This window comes from Heptranchias perlo, chromosome 26 (assembly GCF_035084215.1).
Source record: "Heptranchias perlo isolate sHepPer1 chromosome 26, sHepPer1.hap1, whole genome shotgun sequence".
In the NCBI taxonomy this organism is placed as follows: Eukaryota; Metazoa; Chordata; class Chondrichthyes; order Hexanchiformes; family Hexanchidae; genus Heptranchias; species Heptranchias perlo.
Window position 1 is genome coordinate 40,572,665 of NC_090350.1, and position 23,018 is coordinate 40,595,682.

Consider the following 23,018-nt stretch of genomic DNA (forward strand, 5'->3'; position numbering starts at 1 on the left):
GAGGAGATGTTAAACCGAGGCCCCATCTGCCCGTTCAGGTGGATGTAATAGATCCCAGGGCATTATTCTGAGAAACGCAGGGAGCTCTCCAGCCCTCAACCAAACGCCAAAAACAAAATAACTGGCTGTTCATCTCACTGCTGTTTGGGGGATCGTGCGGTGCACAAATTGACTGCCACATTTGCCTTCATAGCAAAAAAGTGAGTCGACTTTGAAATTAATTCATTGGTTGTGAAGTGCTTTCTAGGACACACGACGTGTCTAGCACAGGTGTTAAGTGGGTAGCACTCTCGCCTCGGAGTCAGATGGCGGTTGTTCAAGTTTCTCTCCGGACCATTACCCTGTCAAGGGTAATGGTTCTCCTTCCATCATAGAATCAGGATCATACAGAAGGAGGCCATTCAGCACATAATCCAGGCTGACACTCCGGTGCAGTACTGAGGGAGTGCTGCACCGTCGGAGGTGCCGTCTTGCGGATGAGATGTTAAACCGAGGCCCCGTCTGCCCTCTCAGTTGGACACAAAAAAAATCCCAAGGCACTATTCGAAAAAGAGCAGGAGAGTTCTCCCGGTGGCCTGGCCAACATTTATCCCTCGACCAACACCTAAATGGCCATGATCTGGTAATTAATTTCATTGCTGTTTGTGGGAGCTTGCTGTGCGCAAGTTGACTGCCACTTCTCCTACATTATAACAGTGACTCCACTTCAAGAAGTACTTCATTGGCTGTAAAGCGCTTTGGGACGTCCCGAGGTGGTGAAAGGCTCTATAGAAATGCAAGTTCTTCTTTATGCCAAAGTTCTCCCCTACTCTCTTGCAGGTGCTGATTTATACCCAGATATGGCTCCTTCGGTAACTCATCCAAGTGGCTAATCTTCACATTCGAACATAGACAACCTGGGACTGTGGAGAGCTGCACAGCCAAGTCCCAATTGTGGCATCACCCACTGCGCACAGACCCAATATCAGAACAGGTCATTGGGTGGCGATCAGGAGGTGGGTCCACGATTGATGTTTGACTCTCTCCAGCCCAGGGATAGGGAGGTGTATTGTCACTGCCAAAACGTGACCCTGGCTGACATCAGCTAATTCAGCATCGGCCAGAGATCGGAGCTGGAAACACATAAATCAAAGTTTTTAATGACATCATTACTACGAAAAGGGAAACTGCTTCTATACAATCGAGGCCTCCCTCGCAGCTTAACACGGACATAACTAGTCCCAATGGACCAACCCAAGACGGATGGAGACAAATTCACCCCCTTTCAAGGGTAATGGTTCTCCTTCCATCATAGAATCAGGATCATACAGAAGGAGGCCATTCAGCCCATTGTGTCTGTGCCGGCTCTTTTGAAAGAGCTATCCAATTAACCCCACTCACCCCCCACTGTTTCCCCATTAAATTGAGGAGCAACTTAGAGTATTTACAGAATCTCTCAGTACAACTTAAAAAGTGCGAACCAAATCCTTTTAATTAAAAGGGCATGGAAATCACTTCTCATCTTCAGTTCCTGAACATGTCTATTACTTAATTAACATTCTGCAAATATAGGTAACAAATGACTATACATTTAAACCTACCTCACATTCAGGACATGATCATATGTCAAAATAGAGTCACATAACCAGAACAATTTATATACAGCATCGTACAGACACAGGCCAGTTGGCAATTGCTGACAAACCATATCATGTACAGAACAGTATGGCCGGAGGGGGGGGGGGGGGGGGGGGAAGAAACAGTTACAAGGAGGCAGTAACTCACTTTGAAACAGGGCAGCCAGACAACTTGCTCCGAGGCCTCAGACACAGCGACTCAGAAACTCATCGTCGCTGGGTCAAAAATCCTGGAACTCCCTCCCTAATAGCACTGTGGGAGAACCTTCACCACACGGACTGCAGCGGTTCAAGGCGGCGGCTCACCACCACCTTCTCAAGGGCGACTTAGGGCAATAAATGCCAGCGATGCCCACATCCAGAGAATTAATTTTTTTTTAAAAACTCGCAGGATGATGGCAGGAATGGGCCAGGTCGACGTGCCTTATCCCTTCCCCTTTCTGCTCTTACAGTCTCCCCAGAAAGTCCAGCTCACAACACGTGGATACTGCGAGCAGGAAAGGGAGGAAAATTGAAACAAAACCTACATCCCAATCACCAGAGAGGGCAGTGGTAAGGCACGCAATGCACAAACTCCCAAGGTTATCCATTAGTCCCCCGTTTCACCAGCTTTGCAATATTTATTAAAAAAAGTGTAAAAAGCGCACATTAAATGTATCACTTAATACAGTCTGTGGAAGAAATTACAGCATAAAATAACTCTGGACCTAAATGTAATTTAAGCAACTCACTTTACAAATCCAGCGTTTAGTTTATATTCTAGTGCTGCAGAACACTGTGGGATTGGGTCCCCAAATCTTCCTCCGCAATATTCAACTTGCATTTATATAGCGCCTTTAACATAGAAAAACATCCCAAGGCGCTTCACAGGAGCGATTATCAGACAAAAATTTGACACTGAGCCACATGAGGAGATATTAGGACAGGTGACCAAAAGCTTGGTCAAAGAGGTAGGTTTTAAGGAGCGTCTTAAAGGAGGAGAGAGAGGTAGAGGGGTTTAGGGAGGGAATTCCAGAGCTTAGGGCCGAGGCAGCTGAAGGCACGGCCGCCAATGGTGGAGTGAAGGAAATCGGGGATGCGCAAGAGGCCAGAATTAAATACAGAATGAGTGTACGAGCAAACAAGTGCTATCCAGATAAATACTAGTTGCTAGTTTTAAGAAATAGGGAGTTACCTCATGCTGTGGTAACAATTTAATAGATTTTATTAAGTCATTACGTCAGTCTTTGTCAGCTCCCTCCCTGTGTCACTGGATTCAAACACTCTCCAATTCAGGCACATGGTGCATGGTATTGTATGTCTCAGCCCAGTACATGGCAGTGTTAAAATATTCTCCTGTTGCTTCCTTGTAAGATATTTTAACAACAGAGCTCATCAGAAAAAGATCACTTACCCGTGACCAGTTTTTCTCATTCTGTGTGTCAACACAGACGATAGCCCACTCCTCAAAACACCTTTGAACAGGGTTGTCCTTGGAAGGGAAATAGGCCAAAATTTAAACCATTCGCGACGGGGAGTGGCAAAATTACAAATGCCTTTACGATTTTGCTACAAACCGCACTCAGAGGAAATCTTGCCTCAGACCTGATTGTGATAATTTGCTCAACTTGGGGAGGAAAAGAAAGAGCTTTTACTGAGCAGCTCTCCCGATCATTGCCTGACCCTGACATTTAGGAATTGAGATTGCAAGAAGCTGGGTGACGACACTCCTCTGCTCCCACTCCACTCCACCCAACCCAACCCCCCATCCCATCCCATCAGCCAGACCTCCTCCCCCTCTTCACCCGTCATTTTATAACTCCACAGAAAGCAATATTTTGACAATATTTATTTAAATGTTGCCGATTTGATCTTTCTAGAACATTCTAAAAGGGAGACATTGCAGCGATTCCTTCAGTCACCTCTAGCTAGGTTCTTCAAATAGACATAAACAAAACTTATTGGATATAAAGATGACACTGGCATTCTCCCAAAGTCAAAATGATCAAAAAGTGTCCTTGTGTGTACAGCTGATGGGAATCAATCAGAAGGGTTCTATTTAAAAGCAGGATTTTTTTTTTAAAAAAGAGTGGTGTGTTTGCACATGTGTGCAGGTTAAGGGTGACCAACCCTCCAGGATTGCCAGGAATTGAAGATTAATCTCCAGGACACTGCTGGGAGCAACATCCAGGGAGAAAAATCACAGAGGCATTAAAAAAAAATCTTCTTTCAACACTTTTGTGTATTAGTCATAAAAATGTTGGCGTAAAGGAAAAATGGCTGTTTGGATGACTCTTGACATGTCAGTCAATCAGGTAACGAAGACGCTCTTCACATTTGATTGGCCATGGGAAGGCGGGGCACTGCGAGATTGGACATATCGGGCGACCAATTTGGGGGAGGGAGAAAGAGAGCAGTTGGAGATGGGAAGTCATGTGATGAAACCTCCAGGAATACCAGTCAGAAAGTGTGTGAGAAAGAGTGAGAGTGAGTTGGTGAGTATATATACACACATACGTGTGTGGCCGTCTCCTTGTCTTACTTTCTTACTAAGAAGCACTGAGCTGCTCCAAACACCTTTAACTTCTGTAAGGCTCCTATAGCTCGCAACAGACATTGATTGTAGTGTAGTTGAGATCTTCGATAAGTCAGTGGACAGTATTAAAAATGTGACTTTTAGATATATTTAGTTTTCCTATATTTCAGCCCCTCCTATTCTTACCGTGCAATAAACATTCAGTCCATATACTGCTAGACCCTCCCCCTTCCCCTCATCTAATACAGGGCCCCTATATTGTAATTCAATCTGTGCAATAAACATACCATCCCTACAATGTACGTTCCCCTGTCTAATCCAACCCTGGGTGCATGGAACCTGCATCTGTCCTACATTACTAAATGCACAAAGCGTGGGTCATCCTTCAGGGCCCTCACTCAATGCAAACTTCAAAGCTCCTGTATTCTAAAACATTCCCCATCATCCTTTGTTTAGTGCCTGGTCCACCCCTATGGAATGTATTGCTCAGACTAGACACTATATGGCCTGTTCAGCTGTGCCAACCCATAATCAATTGGCCCATGACCATTTCATAAAATCATGAAATTCAGATACACGAAAGGAATAGCTGAGAAATACTAAAACAAGACACGTTACTGCAGGGTCAGGAACATCCAGAACAGAAACAGTTCCAAAAGTCTGATTCAAACTCAGTTGGAATATCCATGAGTCTCCAATGATAGCAATAACAATGGGATCTTCCTGAAGACCCCAAGGGCGTCTTGCAATAAGACTGAAACTCAATAGCCAGGCTGGCATTCCGAGGAAGCTGAGGACGGACATCCAGTATTGTCCCAGTCTGACCCAAGAAACCCAAGCTTACAGAAGGGCTTTGGGTGCAGTTCACAAAGTCAACAGGTCTCAAAACTCCTTCCATTAGAGGCGGTTACGACTATTGGCTCCCACGAACCCGTCATTCGGATAAGAGGTGGACATAATCGACTGGGAAGGCGCCTGACCGTGACTTGTCTCCTTCAATGTGTCCAACCTGTGAAAAGGTGCAGATTCGAGCAATTAAAATTAGTTACAACTGCGAACGTGGAATTCATTACTGCCTTACGAAGAGTTGGAGAGTCACTGCCATGCTGCTTGTGTCTGTTGGCCTTTGCCTGAAATAGTTCCAATGACAGTAACTTCTGCACAATCTATCGGGATTAAAGCACGGTCTGGTTTAGCACGGAGTTATCCAGACCTAGAGGTTCAAGGCTCGGTTCCCAGTGCATGCTGGACTGACCATCCTCAACGAGGGCGGCAGTAGGGAGGGCAAAATTGGCCTCAGTGCCCTGAGCCTGGAAAGGTAAACAAAATGAGAAGAGGGGAAAAAAAAAACACCCAGGGGTCCTGCTCATGATCATTATCACATAGGTAGCTGTGAGCTGGTCTGTATTTCACAGTTGAATAGCCTGCTGACACTCGCCATCAAGGCTCACACATGAAGGAATGGCCACTTCGGCACATTGCAGTCACACCCCAGCTAAAGTCCAGGAGGGAGGAACTAACAATCCAGCTTTCGGATGAGACGTTAAACCGAGGCCCCATCTGCCCTCTTAGGTGGATGTAAAAGATCCCACGGCACTATTTCGAAGACGACTAGGGGAGTTCTCCCCGGTGTCCTGGCCAATATTTATCCCTCAACCAAAAATCACTAAAACAGATTATCTGGTCATTATCACATTGCTGTTTGTGGGATCTTGCTGTGCGCAAATTGGCTGCCATGTTTCCTACATTACAACAGTGACTACACTTCAAAAGTATTTCATTGGCTGTAAAGCACTTTGGAACATCCTGAGGTCATGAAAGGCGCTATAGAAATGCAAGTTCTTTCTTTCTAGTTACAAGATAATTAGCCTCCAATTCTTGCTTCTTGCACATCCCCGATTTTCATCGCTCCACCATTAACGGGCATGCCTTCAGCTGCCTGGGCCCTAAGCTCTGGACTATCTCCCCTAAACCTCTCCGCCTCTCTCTCCTCCTTTAATGCGCTCTTCAAAACCTACCTCTTTGACCGAGCTTTGTCCCAATACCTCCTTATGCGGCTCGGCGTCAAATTTTATTTCCCATTCACCCCCTTGAACGTTTCACCACGTTAAAGACGCTATATAAATGCAAGTTGTTGTAGTAAGGAAGCCAGGGTGAAAGGTGAACCTCCCTCAAATTAAGGGTATTTGCTCCCCCAGCTCAGATCTGTCCTGACTGTACGTGGGAAGCTGCAAAAGATTATTTAGCAGCAGGAAGAGTTTTTTTTTTAAAAAAGGTGATAAAACCAGATACTCACCCACCAAAATGAATCTTCTTCTCCCGTCACAACAATGACCTGCCCCTTGGTGAAAGTCAGCTCATCGGGTTTGTCCGCTCGACAGTCCAGGATCGCCTTAACTCTCCTCTGCTTTGGCTTCACCTGCGGATGCGAACACGGGCACTTTAAACAAGGCATCTCTCCCGCATCCAGAGATGCCACATCTTCTGCTACACAAGATCGTAAGGGTTTTTTTTTTGAAAATCAGAATTATTCGGTCTCGGGATATGGGCATCGTGGCATTTATTGCCCATCCTCTAGTTGCCCAGAGAAGGTGGTGATGGGTCTTCTTCTTGAACCATTGCAAGAAGTTTGATACAACTGAATGGTTTGCTGGGCCACTTCAGAGGGCAGTTAAGAGTCAACCATGTTGGTGTGGGACTGGAGTCACATATGGACCAGACCAGTTAAAGGCAGCAGGTTTCCTTCCCTAAAAGGACATTAGTGAACCAGTTAGGATCTTACGACAATCCAACAGCTTCATGGTCACTTTTACTGATACCAGTTTTTTTATTTCCAGTTTATTTTACTTTTAAAACTGAATTCAAACTCTCAAACTGCCCATGGTGGGATGTGAACTCACATTCCTCTGGATTATTAGTCCAGGCTTCTGCACTACGTAATCACTGCACTACCGCAACCGGACAGGTGTTCTTGCACTTCAGAGGGCTCCTAAACCCCATGCGCTGGAATTTGCTGGGCAAACAAGCAGGTGGCTTTACGATGACTTCAGCCATGCACATACTTGTGACCCTGTCGTGCCCTCGGGCTCCCTGCTTGTACGTTGATGTGCTGCTCAGGGAGAGAGAGGCGCCGTGTGCACTTTTGGGCATCCCAATGTGGGCCGGGGGGGTGGGGGAAGAGCGAGCGAGCGAGAAAGCAAGCAAGAAAAACAATTGGTGATAACGACCAGGTAATCTGTTTTCGCAAAGTTGGTTGAGGGATAAATATTGTCCAGAACACCGGGGAGAACTCCTTCTTCGAAATAGTATCATGGGATCTTTTACGTCCACCCGAGAGGGCAGACGGGACCTCGATTTAACGTCTCATCTTCAGAAATTCCTCCCCCTCTCTGCCCTTTACACTATTACTATCCCAGTCTATATTAGGATAGTTGAAGTCCCCCATTATCACTACTCTGTAGTTCTTGCACCTCTCTGTAATTTCCCTGCAAATTTGCTCCTCTATATCCTTCCCACTAGCTGGTGGCCTATAGAATACACTGAGTTGTATAATGGCACCTCTATTGTTTCTCAACTCTAACCAAATAGACAGTCCGACAGTGCAGCACTCCCTCAGTGCTGTACTGGAGAGTCAGCCTAGATTTTTGTGCTCAAGTCTCTGGAGTGAGGCTCGAACCCACTTTCCTTTGACTCAGAGGTGAGAATGCTACCCACTGAGCCACGGCTGACACATGCTGTGAAAGCAATGGAATAGCTGCAGCATGGGGTACCAGGGATGAGGGGTTAGAGCTGTGGAAAGACTTTGGGGTTTATTTCCATTAGAGGCAGGAAAGTTAAGATGTGACTGGTCTGGAGAGGTGTTCAAAACCATCAGGTAAATAGTGATGGACATTTCCACCGAGATGGTGAGGAGAGCACAAATTTAATGTAAAAATCACTAAAAGGATTAAAAAGATGTTACAAAAATATTTCTTTGAACTGAGCATGGTTCGAATGTGGAATTCTCTGCCACAAAAACAGAGTTCATGAATTCTGCTAAAACGGAATTAGTTGCTCGAAAAAAGAATAATATTGAAGGGTGCGGGGATGAGAATGGTATTAGACCACGTGGCTCATAGAGAGAAACACCAGCACAGACTCGATGGAACGAATGGCCTTGGTCTGTGCCAGGACATTATGATTTGACACTTCCTCTGCAGTCACACTTACACAGGACAAGACCGCCATCAACTCACCCCAACAGACTTCCTCGGCAGTGGCACGGGGATTGGTTTGGAGCTCACCGGGACAATGTAGACATCTTCTCTGCTTCCAGAAGATGAGTCTGTTGGCGAGGGGTTTTCTCCTGTTTTTGGAAAATGGGAATCTCATTTATTATCATAGAATCATACAGCACAGAAGGAGGCCATTCGTCCCATCCTGCCTCTTTTGAAAGAGCTATCCAAAGTAGTCCCACTCCCCCCCCCGACCTGCTCTTTCCTCGTACCCCCAGAATAGCTGACTGAACCTGGCATTCTCAGGTGGTCTCCCGTCAAAATACTAACCAGGCCTGACTCTGTTTACCTTCCGAGATCAGACGAGATTTAAACAACTAAATGGTGCATCATTGGTCAGGTGGTCTCTCGGACTGTGCTTACATCGAAACTACAGCACAGAAACAGGCCATTCGGCCCAACTGGTCTATGCCAGCGTTTATGCTCCACACAAGCCTCTTTCCACCCTACTTCATTTCACCCTACCAGGATGACCTTCTATTCCTTTCTCCCTCTTGTGCTTATTTAGCTTCCCCTTAAATGTATGTGCTATTTGCCGCAAATGCTCCTTGTGGTAGCGAGTTCCACATTCTCACCACTCTCTGGGTAAAGAAGTTTCTCCTGAATTCCCTATTGGATTTATTAGTGACTATCTTATATTTATGACCTCTAGTTTTGGTCTCCCCCACAAATGGAAACATTTTCTCTAAGTCTACCCTTGCGAACCCTTTCATTATCTTAAAGACCTCGATCAGGTCACCCCTCAGCCTTCCCTTTTCTAAAGAAAAGAGTCTCAGCCCGTTCAGCCTTTCCTGATAAGTATATCCTCTCAGTTCTGGTATCATCCTTGTGAATCTTTTTTGCACCTTCTCCAATGCCTCTATAATATGGAGACCAGAACTGTGCACAATACTCCAAGTGTGGTTCGAAAGTTTTTGCTTTTTTTCTCTGAGGGGGGGGGGGGAAGTCATTGAAGTCAAAGATTAATTTTTTTTTATTATAAAAAGGAATAAAACTTCACATAATGCATCTCCTGCCAGCTTACAAACGCCACCTCGTGGACTGCCCGATTCATCTGGACTGTATCTTACCAGCTCCCTACTTGATGCACTGTCTGATACTGATTGTTAAGGGAATGTCTCCAATTATTATTGGAGCCATGATGCGGAGATGCCGGTGATGGACTGGGGTTGACAATTGTAAATAATTTTACAACACCAAGTTATAGTCCAACAAGTTTATTTTAAAATCCACAAGCTTTCGGAGGCTTCCTCCTTCCTCAGGTGAATGTGGAACTGAAATCCTCGAACCCTTCGCATTTATAAAATCACAGAACTATGCCTGGTGATTACAGAGAGTCTTTTCAACTGCCCGTTGCCAAGGCAACCAAAGTGTTCAGGCAGATAGGTGTTACCTACAGGCCCACCGAATATACAAATGGCCAGAACTAAAAAGAAAACAGATGATGTGGAGATGCCAATTAAAAAAAAAGAGCGAGAGAGGTAGAAACATAGAAACATCCGGAAGGAAAAGACAGCAATTGACCCGTTATATTAAAAACGGATAACATTTGTTCGCTGGTGGGGTAACGTGTAGCGTGACATGAACCCAAGATCCCAGTTGAGGCTGTCCTCATGGGTGCAGAACTTGGCTATCAATTTCTGCTCGACGATTTTGCGTTGTCGAGTGTCTCGAAGGCCGCCTTGGAGTACGCTTACCCGAAGGTCGGTGGCTGAATGTCCTTGACTGCTGAAGTGTTCCCCGACTGGGAGGGAACCCTCCTGTCTGGCGATTATTGCGCGGTGTCCGTTCATCTGTTGTCGCAGTGTCTGCATGGTCTCGCCAATGTACCATACTCCGGGGCATCCTTTCCTGCAACGTATGAGGTAGACAACGTTGGCCGAGTCACAGGAGTATAAACCATGCACTTGGTGGGTGGTGTCCTCTCGTGTGATGGTGGTATCCGTGTCGATGATCTGGCATGTCTTGCAGAGGTTACCATGGCAGGGTTGTGTGGTGTCGTGGACGCTGTTCTCCTGAAAGCTGTAAACAATTTTACAACACCAAGTTTTGGTCCAGCAATATTATTTTAAATTCACAAGCTTTCAGAGGCTACCTCCTTCCTCAGGTGAACGATGTGAAAATGAAATCCTTGAAATTTCCACATCGTTCACCTGAGGAAGGAGGTAGCCTCCGAAAGCTTGTGAATTTAAAATAAAATTGCTGGACTATAACTTGGTGTTGTAAAATTGTTTACAATTGTCAACCCCAGTCCATCACCGGCATCTCCACATCATGACTCCTGAAAGCTGGGTAATTTGCTGGGACGATGGTCTGTTTGAGGTTGGGTGGCTGTTTAAAGGCGAGTAGTGGAGGTGTGGGGATGGCCATAGCGAGGTGTTCGTCGTCATTGATGACATGTTGAAGGCTGCGGAGAACATGGCGTAGTTTCTCCGCTCCGGGGAAGTACTGGACGACAAAGGGTACTCTGTTGGTTGCGTCCCGTGTTAGTCTTCTGAGGAGGTCTATGCGATTTTTCGCTGTGGCCCGTCGGAACTGTCGATCGATGAGTCGAGCGTCATATCCCGTTCTTACTAGGGCGTCTTTCAGCGTCTGTAGGTGTCCATCACGTTCCTCCTCGTCTGAGCAGACCCTGTGTATTCGCAGGGCCTGCCCATAGGGGATGGCCTCTTTGACGTGGTTAGGGTGGGAGCTGGAAAAGTGGAGCATCATGAGGTTGTCCGTGGGCTTGCGGTAGAGTGAGGTGCTCGTCTTTGATGGGCACCTCAGCACCTCACTCTACCGCAAGCCCACGGACAACCTCACGATGCTCCACTTTTCCAGCTCCCACCCTAACCACGTCAAAGAGGCCATCCCCTATGGGCAGGCCCTGCGAATACACAGGGTCTGCTCAGACGAGGAGGAACGTGATGGACACCTACAGACGCTGAAAGACGCCCTAGTAAGAACGGGATATGACGCTCGACTCATCGATCGACAGTTCCGACGGGCCACAGCGAAAAATCGCATAGACCTCCTCAGAAGACTAACACGGGACGCAACCAACAGAGTACCCTTCGTCGTCCAGTACTTCCCCGGAGCGGAGAAACTACGCCATGTTCTCCGCAGCCTTCAACATGTCATCAATGACGACGAACACCTCGCTATGGCCATCCCCACACCTCCACTACTCGCCTTTAAACAGCCACCCAACCTCAAACAGACCATCGTTCGCAGCAAATTACCTAGCTTTCAGGAGAACAGCGTCCACGACACCACACAACCCTGCCATGGTAACCTCTGCAAGACATGCCAGATCATCGACACGGATACCACCATCACACGAGAGGACACCACCCACCAGGTGCATGGTTCATACTCCTGTGACTCGGCCAACGTTGTCTACCTCATACGCTGCAGGAAAGGATGCCCCGGAGCATGGTACATTGGCGAGACCATGCAGACGCTGCGACAACGGATGAACGGACACCGCGCAATAATCGCCAGACAGGAGGGTTCCCTCCCAGTCGGGGAACACTTCAGCAGTCAAGGACATTCAGCCACCGACCTTCGGGTAAGCGTACTCCAAGGCGGCCTTCGAGACACTCGACAACGCAAAATCGTCGAGCAGAAATTGATAGCCAAGTTCCGCACCCATGAGGACGGCCTCAACCGGGATCTTGGGTTCATGTCACGCTACACGTAACCCCACCAGCGAACAAATGTTATCCGTTTTTAATATAACGGGTCAATTGCTGTCTTTTCCTTCCGGATGTTTCTACCTCTCTCGCTCTGTTTTTTTAATTGGCATCTCCACATCATCTGTTTTTTAGTTCTGGCCGTTTGTATATTCAGTGGGCCTGTAGGTAACACCTATCTGCCTGAACACTTTGGTTGCCTTGGCAACGGGCAGTTGAAAAGACTCTCTGTAATCACCAGGCATTGTTCTGTGATTTATAAATGCGAAGGGTTCGAGGATTTCAGTTCCACATTCACCTGAGGAAGGAGGAAGCCTCCGAAAGCTTGTGGATTTTAAAATAAACTTGTTCGACTATAACTTGGTGTTGTAAAATTGTTTATAATTATTATTGCAGCAGTGTAATCCTAAACTGTCTCGCTGCAGTTTGTTTTAAAGTCGTGTCTGCTGGAAAGAGTTAGGGAGGAACAAAATGGAACCCTGTCCGTATATGGGTTCAACGGGCTACAGCATCACTGATTGGCTGCGGGCGGATGATGTCGTGGAGTTGGGGGTGTATAAAGAACTGCCTGAAGGTGGGGGGGGGGGAAAAGGGCAGAACAGGAGCTAACAGTTTCAACAGGTGGTCACCTGCTCGCTAAAGGATTGGGGTAAAAATCCATCTTACTGCCTCGTTACTGTGTGTAACTCATTGTACTCATATAATCATTAACATTTATTGATGCCACTGTATTGGTTGTCTAGTCGCAGCAAGAAGACTGAACACCAGCACAGAACCACTCCGAGAATAAAAGTGATTCATAAAGGTTTAGCATAACTTCCTCGCTTTTTACTCCAATGCATCTAATTTTAAGGCTTTTTTAAAAAACAGCCTTCTTAACATGTCCTGCCATCTTCGAAGATTTGTGTACATGAACTTGCAGGTCTCTCTGTTCCTGCACCCCTTTAAAAATTTAGTTTCTATTGTCTTAATCTCTGAATTTAATATCAATTTTTCCTCCTCGTGTGAAGAAATACAGTCTTCAAACAGGCCAGTGATGCATGTATATGCGTTACTACAAATGTCAGCCGTGACTCAGTGGGTAGCACTCTCGCCTCTAAGTCAGAAGGTCGCGGGTTCAAGTCCCACTCCGGAGACTTGAGCACATAATCTAGGCTGACACTCCCAGCGCCAGTACTGAGGGAGTGCTGCACTGTCGGAGGTGCCGTCTTTCGGACGAGACATTAAACAGTCTGCCCTCGCGGGTGGATGTAAAAGATCCCATGTTTCGAAGAAAAGCAAGGGAGTTCTACCTGGCGTCCTGGGCCGATATTTATCCCTCAACCAACATAACTAAAACAGATTATCTGGTCATTTATCAAAAGTACTTCATTGGCTGTAAAGAGCTTTGGGACGTCCTAAGGCGCTATATAAATAAAAGTTCGCTCTTTTTACAATGGAGTTGTTGTGTATTTGCACCTCCAATGATTTTGAAAATAACAGGAGCGAACCTCCCCAGGTGTTTCTCATAGCAATTTTATAATGACAGGGATATTACACCATATAACGCACAATGTATTATTCTGCCGCTCAGGCAGAGCCAAACTCCCTTTAAGGCCCGAAAGTCTAATTGCTGTTAAGTAAACAAAGAATGATGCAAGTCTAGTTCAATTGCTGTTTGGCGAGGGAGGTCTGCAGGTTGGAAGGGTCTTGTAAATTTCAGGCTCCAGGTCAGCAGGAGCCGGGACGAAATGCCTGGCTTTCTTCCTCCGTTATGAGGCTGTAACAAATTGCGAGACACCAGACTTTTGTAACAGACAGTGGTTTGTGGGATGCAACATTAATGCAGTTGCGCTGAGTGCATCTTCCTATCCCAGCCCACATTCCTTGAAGATATTTCCTACAGTTTGTGCAAACAGACATTGAATTCAATAGGAATTACAATAACAAAACCACAACATAGCCCCCATTTGGCTGGATTATTACTGTAATACGTTTATATCCAGGTCCAACTTGTGACATACCTCTAGGTTTCTTTACCGTTTTGTCCCCGCTGGGTTTTCTGGTAAATGTTGTACGATTGGGGCTGCAAAAGATTAAAAATGGTGATTTTCTAAGAGTCACACCAAGTCCCGTTCACCCATCACCCACTGTGCTCGCTGACCTACATTGGCTCCCGGTCCAGCAGCAGCAAAATTCTCATCCTTGCGTTCAAATCCCTCCACGGCCTCGCGCCCTCCCTATCTCTGACCTCCTCCAGCCCTACAACCCTCCGAGGTCTCTGCGCTCCTCCAATTCTGGCCTCTCGCACATCTCCAATTTTCACCGCTCCAACATTGGCGGCCGTGCCTTGAGTGCCTGGGCCCTAAGCTCCGGAATTCCCTCCCTAAACCTCACCGTCTCTCTCTCTCTACCTTTCTCCTCTAGGTCGCTCCTTAAAACCTACCTCTTTGACCAAGCGTTTGGTCATTTGTCCTAATATCACCTTATGTGGCTCGGTGTCAAATAGTGTGTGCGGTCACAAGAGGCATGACATGAATTCTGCATTGTGGCGACTTTGCAGTGGTCCAGGCGTTACTTCCCGTCCCAAGTGGAAGACCACGGCTGGGCCCCATTTACATTCCCCGAAACGAGATTTCCAGAGCACTTAGAAATACGCCCGAGTCTCAGCGCCTCCAACCAGCTCGCCCCCCTCTCAGACCTCCCGGTCAAGCACCGCGCAACGCTGCGACGGTGGCCCCCGGTGGCGGTGTGAAGAATGCAAGGATCTCAAACACAAAGCAGCGACCAGTCGCGCGATCGAAATAAAAAAAAAAAAAATCACCCAGCAGAACCTCATGACGAGAAACTGAGCCTGCGATTTCCCAACGTCCATTTCCAGCAGATGAGGTTCTGCGGCCCTGAGAGTGGGCACGGTCCCAGCCGCTTATAGATGGGAGCATTGGTGCTAACGCCATTTGCCCTCTACACTTATTGGGACGGTTTTATACTTCAAAGTTTTCCGTTTAGCGCCCGTTAATCTCTCTCTTTTTCATTGGTCAGAACATTGAATACAGGAGTTGGGATGTCTTGTTGAAGTTGTACAAGACATTAGTAAGGCCACACTTGGAATACTGTGTACAGTTCTGGTCACCCTATTATAGAAAGGATATTATTAAACTAGAAAGAGTGCAGAAAAGATTTACTCAGATACTACCGGGACTTGATGGTTTGACTTATAGGGAGAGGTTGGATAGGCTGAGACTTTTTTCCCTGGAGAGTAGGAGGTTTAGGGGTGATCTTATAGAAGTCTATAAAATAATGAGGGGCATAGATAAGGTAGATAGTCAAAATCTTTTCCCAAAGGTAGGGGAGTCTGTAACGAGGGGGCATAGATTTAAGGTGAGAGGGGAGAGATACTAAAGGGTCCAGAGGGGCAATTTTTTCACTCAAAGGGTGGTGAGTGTCTGGAACGAGCTGCCAGAGGCAGTAGTAGAGGCGGGTACAATTTTGTCTTTTAAAAAGCATTTGGACAGTTACATGGGTAAGATGGGTATAGAGGGATATGGGCCAAGTGCAGGAAATTGGGACTAGCTTAGTGGTATAAACTGGGCGACATGGACATGTTGGGCCGAAGGGCCTGTTTCCATGTTGTAAACTTCTATGATTCTATGATTCTTTCTCTTTCCCCCCCTCCCCCGTCACCAACTACACCCAGACTACCCCCCACCAATTGGGTGTAATTCTCACACTGACGGGGACAGGACAACAAACCACGGACTCCTCTCTTGCACATCTGTAGCGATGTCATTCTCTTCACCTGGATTCCTCGCATCACTCCGCAAACCCCAGAAGTGTAATTAGTAACTGCACCTCAAGGAGGTGAGAACTACTCGCCTGTTTCTGTCTCTAAATAGCCGGCAGGCTTTAACACACAAGCGGCAACTTTGTAATTGACAATAACGGTGATGGCAAACGGTTAGCGCCATTTGGCGGATTTAAAAAGGTGGGCGGTTTAAATGGTGGGGACGGTGTTCATAAAAAAGGCAGTCCACAGGGAAAAGCAGAGATCTCGGTGCAGGAACTAAATCTAAAGCCTTAAAATAATTGGCAAAAGAACCAGAGGGGAGATTAGGAGAATTCTTTTTTAAACACAGCGAGTTGTTATGATCTGGAATGCGCTGCCTGAAAGGGCGGTGGAAGCAGATTCAATAATAACTTTCTAAAGGGGAATTGGATAAATACTCGAAGGGAAAAAATTTGCAGGGCTATGGGGAAAGGGACTAATTGGATAGCTCTTTCAAAAAGAGCCAGCACAGGCGCGACGGGCCGAACGGCCGCCTTCTGTGCTGCAAGATTCTACGATTTTACAAAAGCCCACCAGCCACACTGCCACCATCGTGTGAGAATCGGACACAGGGTTAAGATTCCGCCACCAAACCGGCTGAGGTGAAACTCGCTTCGCGAAAGGGGCAACGTTGACCGCGGTGTTGCGGAGAGGCGCTCCTACCTCACTGGCGGTATTGGCTCCTGCTGTGGCGCTGGCTGGGCGGGCGGTAGAAGCTGCTCCGTGTTCTGATGGGGCGCCTCGCTCGGTGGCCCGTGCCGCCTGCAGTCCGGCGGTTCCGTCTGTGCCTGGGTGCCCCAGTATTGGGACATCCTTTTCTGAGAGCTCGACTTGCTCTGCGAGCTCAGGGCCTCTGCAGCCCCACCGATGGAGTGACGCCAAGGCAGATCTGGGCGGCCTGGACCAAAAAGAGAAAATGGTGGCGTTGGCGTCCTTCGCTGAATCAGAGCGGCCATCACGATATTATAATGCAGCCATTCTCTTACCTGAAGGCGCAGGAATCTTGTGGCGGGTTTCCATTACACAACACATCTTCCATTTACATTGGAACATAGGAATAAGGGGAGGCCATTCAGCCCCTTGAGCCTGTTCTGCCATTCAATTAGATCATGGCTGATCTCTACCTCAGCTCCATTTACCCGCCTAGGTTCCATATCCCTTGAAACCCTTACCCAACAAAAATATAGCGATCTCAAGTCTTGAAAGCTCCAAATGACCCCCAGCTTCCAAAGCCATTTGGGAATGTTCCAGATTTCTACTACACTGTGTGGAAAAAGTGCTTCCTGATATCACACCTGTGGGTTTGGATTAGATACTGGTCTCTCGATAGCCTTACACAACAAAAATCTATCGGTCAGAGTCTGGAAAATGTCATCCCAAGAATTATTGGGAGCAGGACTGGATTAATAGGCCCCCAACAAGTCTAACCTCTGGGCTGAGATCTGAGCATAGGGAGTGAGGGTGGGCCCAGCCCAATCTCCAGGCTCCGCATAGGGCCTGCATAGACCAGGGGAAAAAAACCAAGAAAAACTACGATTTCACATTTTAAAAGTAAGTTTCTTTTATTTATTGTCGTTTCCTCACAAATCCCCCCCGCCCCCCCCCCAAAAAAAAAAAAAATCCATGGGCAGGTGTACCCCGGACAAGCACAAAGAAAATCCTCAGAGTGAAAAGATGAGTTGATTACCTGGAGTTTTGGCCGGTGTCATCCCATGGCTTGGCGATGGTGGCAGCACAGGTCCATTCCCGAGGGACATGGAGCTTCGCTTGTTCTGCCCATCTGTGGACCCCGCTAAAGAGGGAAATTCAACACAACACTGTACAATGAGACTACAGGAAAGCAAAGCAGTTCCCATTTAATCCCATTTGAAAGACTAAGCTTGAGAAGGTGGTTTTATAACACGCCACAGTTACTTATTTTTAAACGTTCCATCAGTGGCTACACTTCAAAAAGTACTTAGGAACATAGGAACAGGAGTAGGCCATTCAGCCCCTCGTGCCTGCTCCGCCATTTGATAAGATCATGGCTGATCTGTGATCTAACTCCATATACCTGCCTTTGGCCCATATCCCTTAATACCTTTGGTTGCCAAAAAGCTATCTCTCTCCCATTTAAATTTAGCGATTGAGCTAGTATCAATTGCCGTTTGCGGAAGAGAGTTCCAAACTTCTACCACCCTTTGTGTGTAGAAATGTTTTCTAATCTCGCTCCTGAAAGGTCTGGCTCTAATTTTTAAGACTGTGCCCCCTACTCCTAGAATCCCCAACCAGCGGAAATAGTTTCTCTCTATCCACCCTATCTGTTCCCCTTAATATCTTATAAACTTCGATCAGATCACCCCTTAACCTTCGAAACTCCAGAGAATACAACCCCAATTTGTGTAATCTCTCCTCGTAACTTAACCCTTGAAGTCTGGGTATCATTCTAGTAAACCTACGCTGCACTCCCTCCAGGGCCAATATGTCCTTCCGAAGGTCCGGTGCCCATTGGCTTCATTGGCTGTAAAGGGATTTGGGACATCCCGAGATCATGAAAGTATCTGTATAAATGCAAGTTCTTTCTTTCCTTCAACTGCCAAGTAGAAAACTTCCTCAGAGCTCAGTTGCTAAGTGCAGCGTACGATATGGAACGGAACCAGACAGACCAAGGTGGTCCCAGGAGTACCTGGTCTGCGCCAAGAGAACTTCAGCTGGGCCTCACTTCTCTACCGAAGAGCTTCTCAACACCAAGTTATAGTCCAGCAATTTTATTTTAAATTCACAAGCTTTCGGAGGCTTCCTCCTTCCTCAGGTGAACGAAATTCATTCATTTTGTTCACCTGAGGAAGGAGGAAGCCTCCGAAAGCTTGTGAATTTAAAATAAAATTGCTGGACTATAACTTGGTGTTGTAAAATTGTTTACAATTGTCAACCCCAGTCCATCACCGGCATCTCCACATCAGAAGAGCTTCTCCACCAACTTAGGGTTGCCAACACTCCAGGATTGCCCTGGAGTCTCCAGGAATTAAGAGATTAATCTTTGGGACACTGCTGCGAGCAAAGCCCGGAAGAAGAATCATAGGGGCATTAAAGTGTGTTTTTTTTAAATTTTCTTTGAACACTTTTGTTCACCAGTTGTAAAAATATTGGACATGGAAAAAAAAGGCTGTTTGACTGACAGTCAAGAATCACCCAATCAGGTAACAAAGAGTCTATTCGCTTTCCGATTGGCCATGGGAAGGCGGGGCACCGCAAGGATGGACATTTCAGGCAACCAATGGCGGGAGTGTGGGGGCGGGGCAGTTGGAGGCAGGTGGTCATGTGACGACACGTCCAACCAGAGTTGGCAACCCCTACCTCTAACATCTAATGGGTCTAGAGATGGAGACACCCTGCACCCACAGACAGCTCCATCCACGTGCAGAGAACCCGGACAGCGTACTGTTACAAACAGGTGAACAATGATGGAATTGCTATCGAGTCCTGTTCACAAGCGACACCTTCGTGCAACGTCACCAGAAAGAGATTCGTTGGTTAGTCATCTCATTTGCGGTTAGTGGGACTTTTTGCTGTGTGCAAATTGGTGGCTGTGTTCATAGAATCATACAGCATAGAAGGAGGCCATTCGGCCTATCGTGCCTGTGCCGGCTCTATGACGGAGCTATCCAATTATGGCGCTGGGAACGGAGCACTTTCCTATTTTGTTACCATCAAGTGAAAAAAACTCATTTATTTAGTGCTTTTCACAACCTCAGGGCATCCCAAAGCTCATTACAGCCAACGAAGTACTTTTGAAGTGTGTTCACTGTTGTAAAGTAGGAAACGCGGCAGCCAATTTGTGCACAGCAAGATCCCACAAACAGCAATGGGATAAATGACCAGATAATCTGTTTTAGTGATGTTGATTGAGGGATAAATATTGCCCAGGACGCCAGGGAGAACTCCCCTGCTTTACTTCTAAATAGTGGCCATGGGATCTTTTACGTCCTCCTGGGAGGGCAGACGGGTCCTCAGTTTAACATCTCATCTGAAAGACGGCACCTCCGACAGTGCAGCACTCCCTCAGTACTGGAACCGGGTGAGTCAGCCTGGATTGTGCGCTCGAGTCTCTGGAGTGGGATTTGAACCCACAAACCTTCTGACTCAGAAACAAGAGTGCTACCCAGTGAGCCACAGCTTTCTATGATTCCTACCTCACCAGACACACAAAGCACAGCCAGCAGCAGAGCAAAGTTCCCTCTGAGCTGTCCCAACAAGGTACCATAATCCCAAATAGGACCACTAGGAAACTTTTCCATTTCCCACACCAGCCATCTCTGTCACTCCAATGAGGACAACTGCCAATTTAAGCTGAATTCTGAGAAGGTTTGCGATCTGGCCCATACCCAGTAGGAACTGGGCTGAGGCTGACCAAAGTAATCTCACGTTGGGGGGCCCTTACAGTCAGAGGTTTCAAAACCAGGTCTCCAGAGATGAAAGGTCAGCGATGTATCTAATCTCCAGATTGACAGTTTTCCTAAAGGCTGCTTTCCCCCCCCCCCTCCTCGCTCCGACCCAATACTGGTGACCCTTTTTGTTGAACACTTACCCCTGGTGAAGGTCTTGACGGGCAGGGGCGGTGGGGTGGTGTCGCTGGGTGAAGTGTGAGCAGCCGTCTTGGAGGGGAGCACGACTGCTCCATACGTCTCATTTACAACGTTGGAGCTAATGAAACTCCACCTTTCCTTCTTGGAGGCAGAGGGGCTGGAACTTACAAACAGCGAAGACGTGAAGGAAGCAGTCGAAGATCCAGGAGAGACTTGACCGAGGCCAGCGGATTTGAACGATCTTTGTAAAGGACTGATCTGAGGAGGGGAAAGAAAAAAATAAATAAACACAGCAATTTATAAGCTGCAGTGATTTGAGGAGGTCACGATGGGTAAATGGTAATACAGCCAAGGTCCAACAACATAAACCCAGGCAGACAGACATGTATTTACACAGCAGCTCAGCGCAAAGCACTTCGCACACAATGACTTTGTGTTTAAAGTGGAGAGACTTTCAATTTGCCGTCAACTTACCCACAGCAAGGTCCCACAAACAGTAACGGGACAAATGAACAGTTTGCATGGTTGGTCGCGAGGGGAACGTTGGCCAGGACGTCACAGAGTGCAGGAGGACCCTTAACGTCCACCTGAACCACTGGAATGAGGCAGACACGACCTTGGTTTAATGCCTCATCTGAAAGACGGCTTCTCCGACATTGCAGCGCTCCCTCAGGGCAACACTGAAGTGTCAGCCTGGTTTAGGTGCTCAGATCCTGGAGCGGGCCTTCAGCCCACAACCTTCTGACTTAGTTAAGAGAGCTATCACAGGGCCATGTATCTCAATGGCAACTCTTTCCTCTCTTGTCCCCCCCCCCCACCCCCACATTAGTTCCCAATGTTTCACCACACTTTGGTTCAGTACCACACAGACCAGGAAAGTACCAGGTTCAATGTGGAGCTCACCGATCTCAGCTGGGATGACTAAGCCAATGTGTGTCTTCAAGATACAAGATCAATAAGAGAGGGGAAGGCCAATCAGCCCATTAAATTCATTCAGAAAACCCTACAGTTCCCCCCATCACATCTCCCAACTGTATCCAAGATTATTGCCTACTAACCACTGACCCCTCGCCAATTTTTTGCAAAAAGAACTTTCCAATTTTGGACATTTCTTAATTATGATACTGCGCAACTAAAGGGCAGGGGAAGGCAAAGAATAGAAAATGGGGACAAGCAATTGAAGAACAAGTCACAGTCTTGAAATCATTCCTCAATTCATATTCAGGCCCAACATCTGTAATTGGATTGTTACAGTAACCTGCCACAAGAGGGCAGCACCTCCTCATCTACACCAACACGGATAGAAAGACTTGCATTTATATAGCGCCTTTCACAACCTCAGGACGTCCCAAAGCGCTTTTCAGCCAATGAAGTACTTTTGAAGTGTAGTCACTGTTGTAATATACGAAACACAGCAGCCAATTTGCACACACAAATTCCCACAAAGGTAAATGACCAGATAATCAGCTTTTTGTGATGTCGGTTGAGGGCTAAAAATTGGCCAGGACACCGGGGAGAACGCCCTTGCTATTCTTCGAAATAGTGCCATGGGATCTTTTACATCTACCCGTGAGGGCAGACGAGAGACAGCACCTCCGACAGTGCAGCTCTCCCTCGGTACTGCCACTGGGAGCGCTGGCCTAGATTATGGGTTCAGTTAGAATACAGTGTCCAATTTTGAGTGTCCTACTTTAAGAAGGATGTCAAGGCCACGGACAGGGTGCAGAAAGAAAAGATTCACTAAGGAATGGGAGGCATTAGTTTCGAGGAGAAACTTGGCCTCTTTTCATGGAGATCAGAGAACGCAGGACAAGGGAAATCAAACCTGGGATCTTCCAGGCCTGCACCACATAGGTCAGCGCATCGTCCAGCCAAGGCACAAGGAGGCACCTTCTCTCTCTCTCTCCTAAACTACAGCCCGAGGCTGAACTTTCACAGAAGCCACTGGGCGATAAAAGGAAGGAATAGAAAAAGAACACAGACAAATGGTTAGATTACCTTTTCATCCAAGTCTTCCTCGCTGTCGTAAACATAGTCTTGCTGCGTAACCCAGTCGTACTCCACGTGAACGGGAGGACTGAACTTTCCTGACGTTGCTTCATCGAGCTGCAATCAAGAGTTAGGTAACATTTCAACTTCTGCTTCAAACCCTCCCTCCCCACAATGATTGGATCAAAATGATAAGAGAGAGAGAGAGAGAGAGAGAGAGAGAGAGAGAGAGAAAGAGAGAGAGAAAAAGACAAATATTGTCACTGTACCAGTTCCTCACAGCGACAGTGGTTGAACTTCTTCGCAATGTCCAAGGCAGTTTCTCCAGCCCCGTTACCTGCAACAGGAAAGCACTAGAGGGTGTCGGTGTTACTGGGTAAAACAAATTCTCATCCTCTTCCCCCGCCCCCGCCCCCCCCCCGGTTCTTTTGCCAATTATTTTAAATCTGTGTCCTCCGGTTACTGACTCTCCTGCCAGCGGAAAGAGTTTCTCCTTTTGTACTCAATTCAAAACCCTTCATGATTTTGAATCGCTCTGTTAAATCTCCCCTTAACCTTCTCTGCTCTAAAGAGAACA

The 23,018-nt window shown here is 47.0% G+C and overlaps 1 protein-coding gene across 4 annotated transcripts in view; it reads right to left on the reverse strand.

Moving 5' to 3' along the window:
* Positions 1–1,449: 1,449 nt before the first annotated feature.
* LOC137342725 (arf-GAP with SH3 domain, ANK repeat and PH domain-containing protein 2-like) overlaps positions 1,450–23,018 on the reverse strand; it is a 75,221-nt gene continuing 53,652 nt past the window's right edge. Inside the window, exons 20-28 of one of the 4 annotated variants that reach the window (XM_068006877.1) lie at positions 22,711–22,778; positions 22,451–22,558; positions 20,455–20,710; positions 17,575–17,679; positions 16,551–16,785; positions 14,086–14,147; positions 8,367–8,476; positions 6,428–6,550; positions 1,450–5,140 (exon numbers count right to left, since the gene is read on the reverse strand). In XM_068006877.1, the coding sequence (XP_067862978.1) occupies positions 5,066–5,140; positions 6,428–6,550; positions 8,367–8,476; positions 14,086–14,147; positions 16,551–16,785; positions 17,575–17,679; positions 20,455–20,710; positions 22,451–22,558; positions 22,711–22,778 (1,142 nt within the window). In that variant the 3' untranslated portion in view covers positions 1,450–5,065. Of the gene's footprint in view, positions 5,141–6,427; positions 6,551–8,366; positions 8,477–13,606; positions 13,842–13,863; positions 13,962–14,085; positions 14,148–16,550; positions 16,786–17,574; positions 17,680–20,454; positions 20,711–22,450; positions 22,559–22,710; positions 22,779–23,018 lie in introns of those variants that run through there. The other 3 variants (XM_068006879.1, XM_068006880.1, XM_068006878.1) reach the window with 3 other exon arrangements.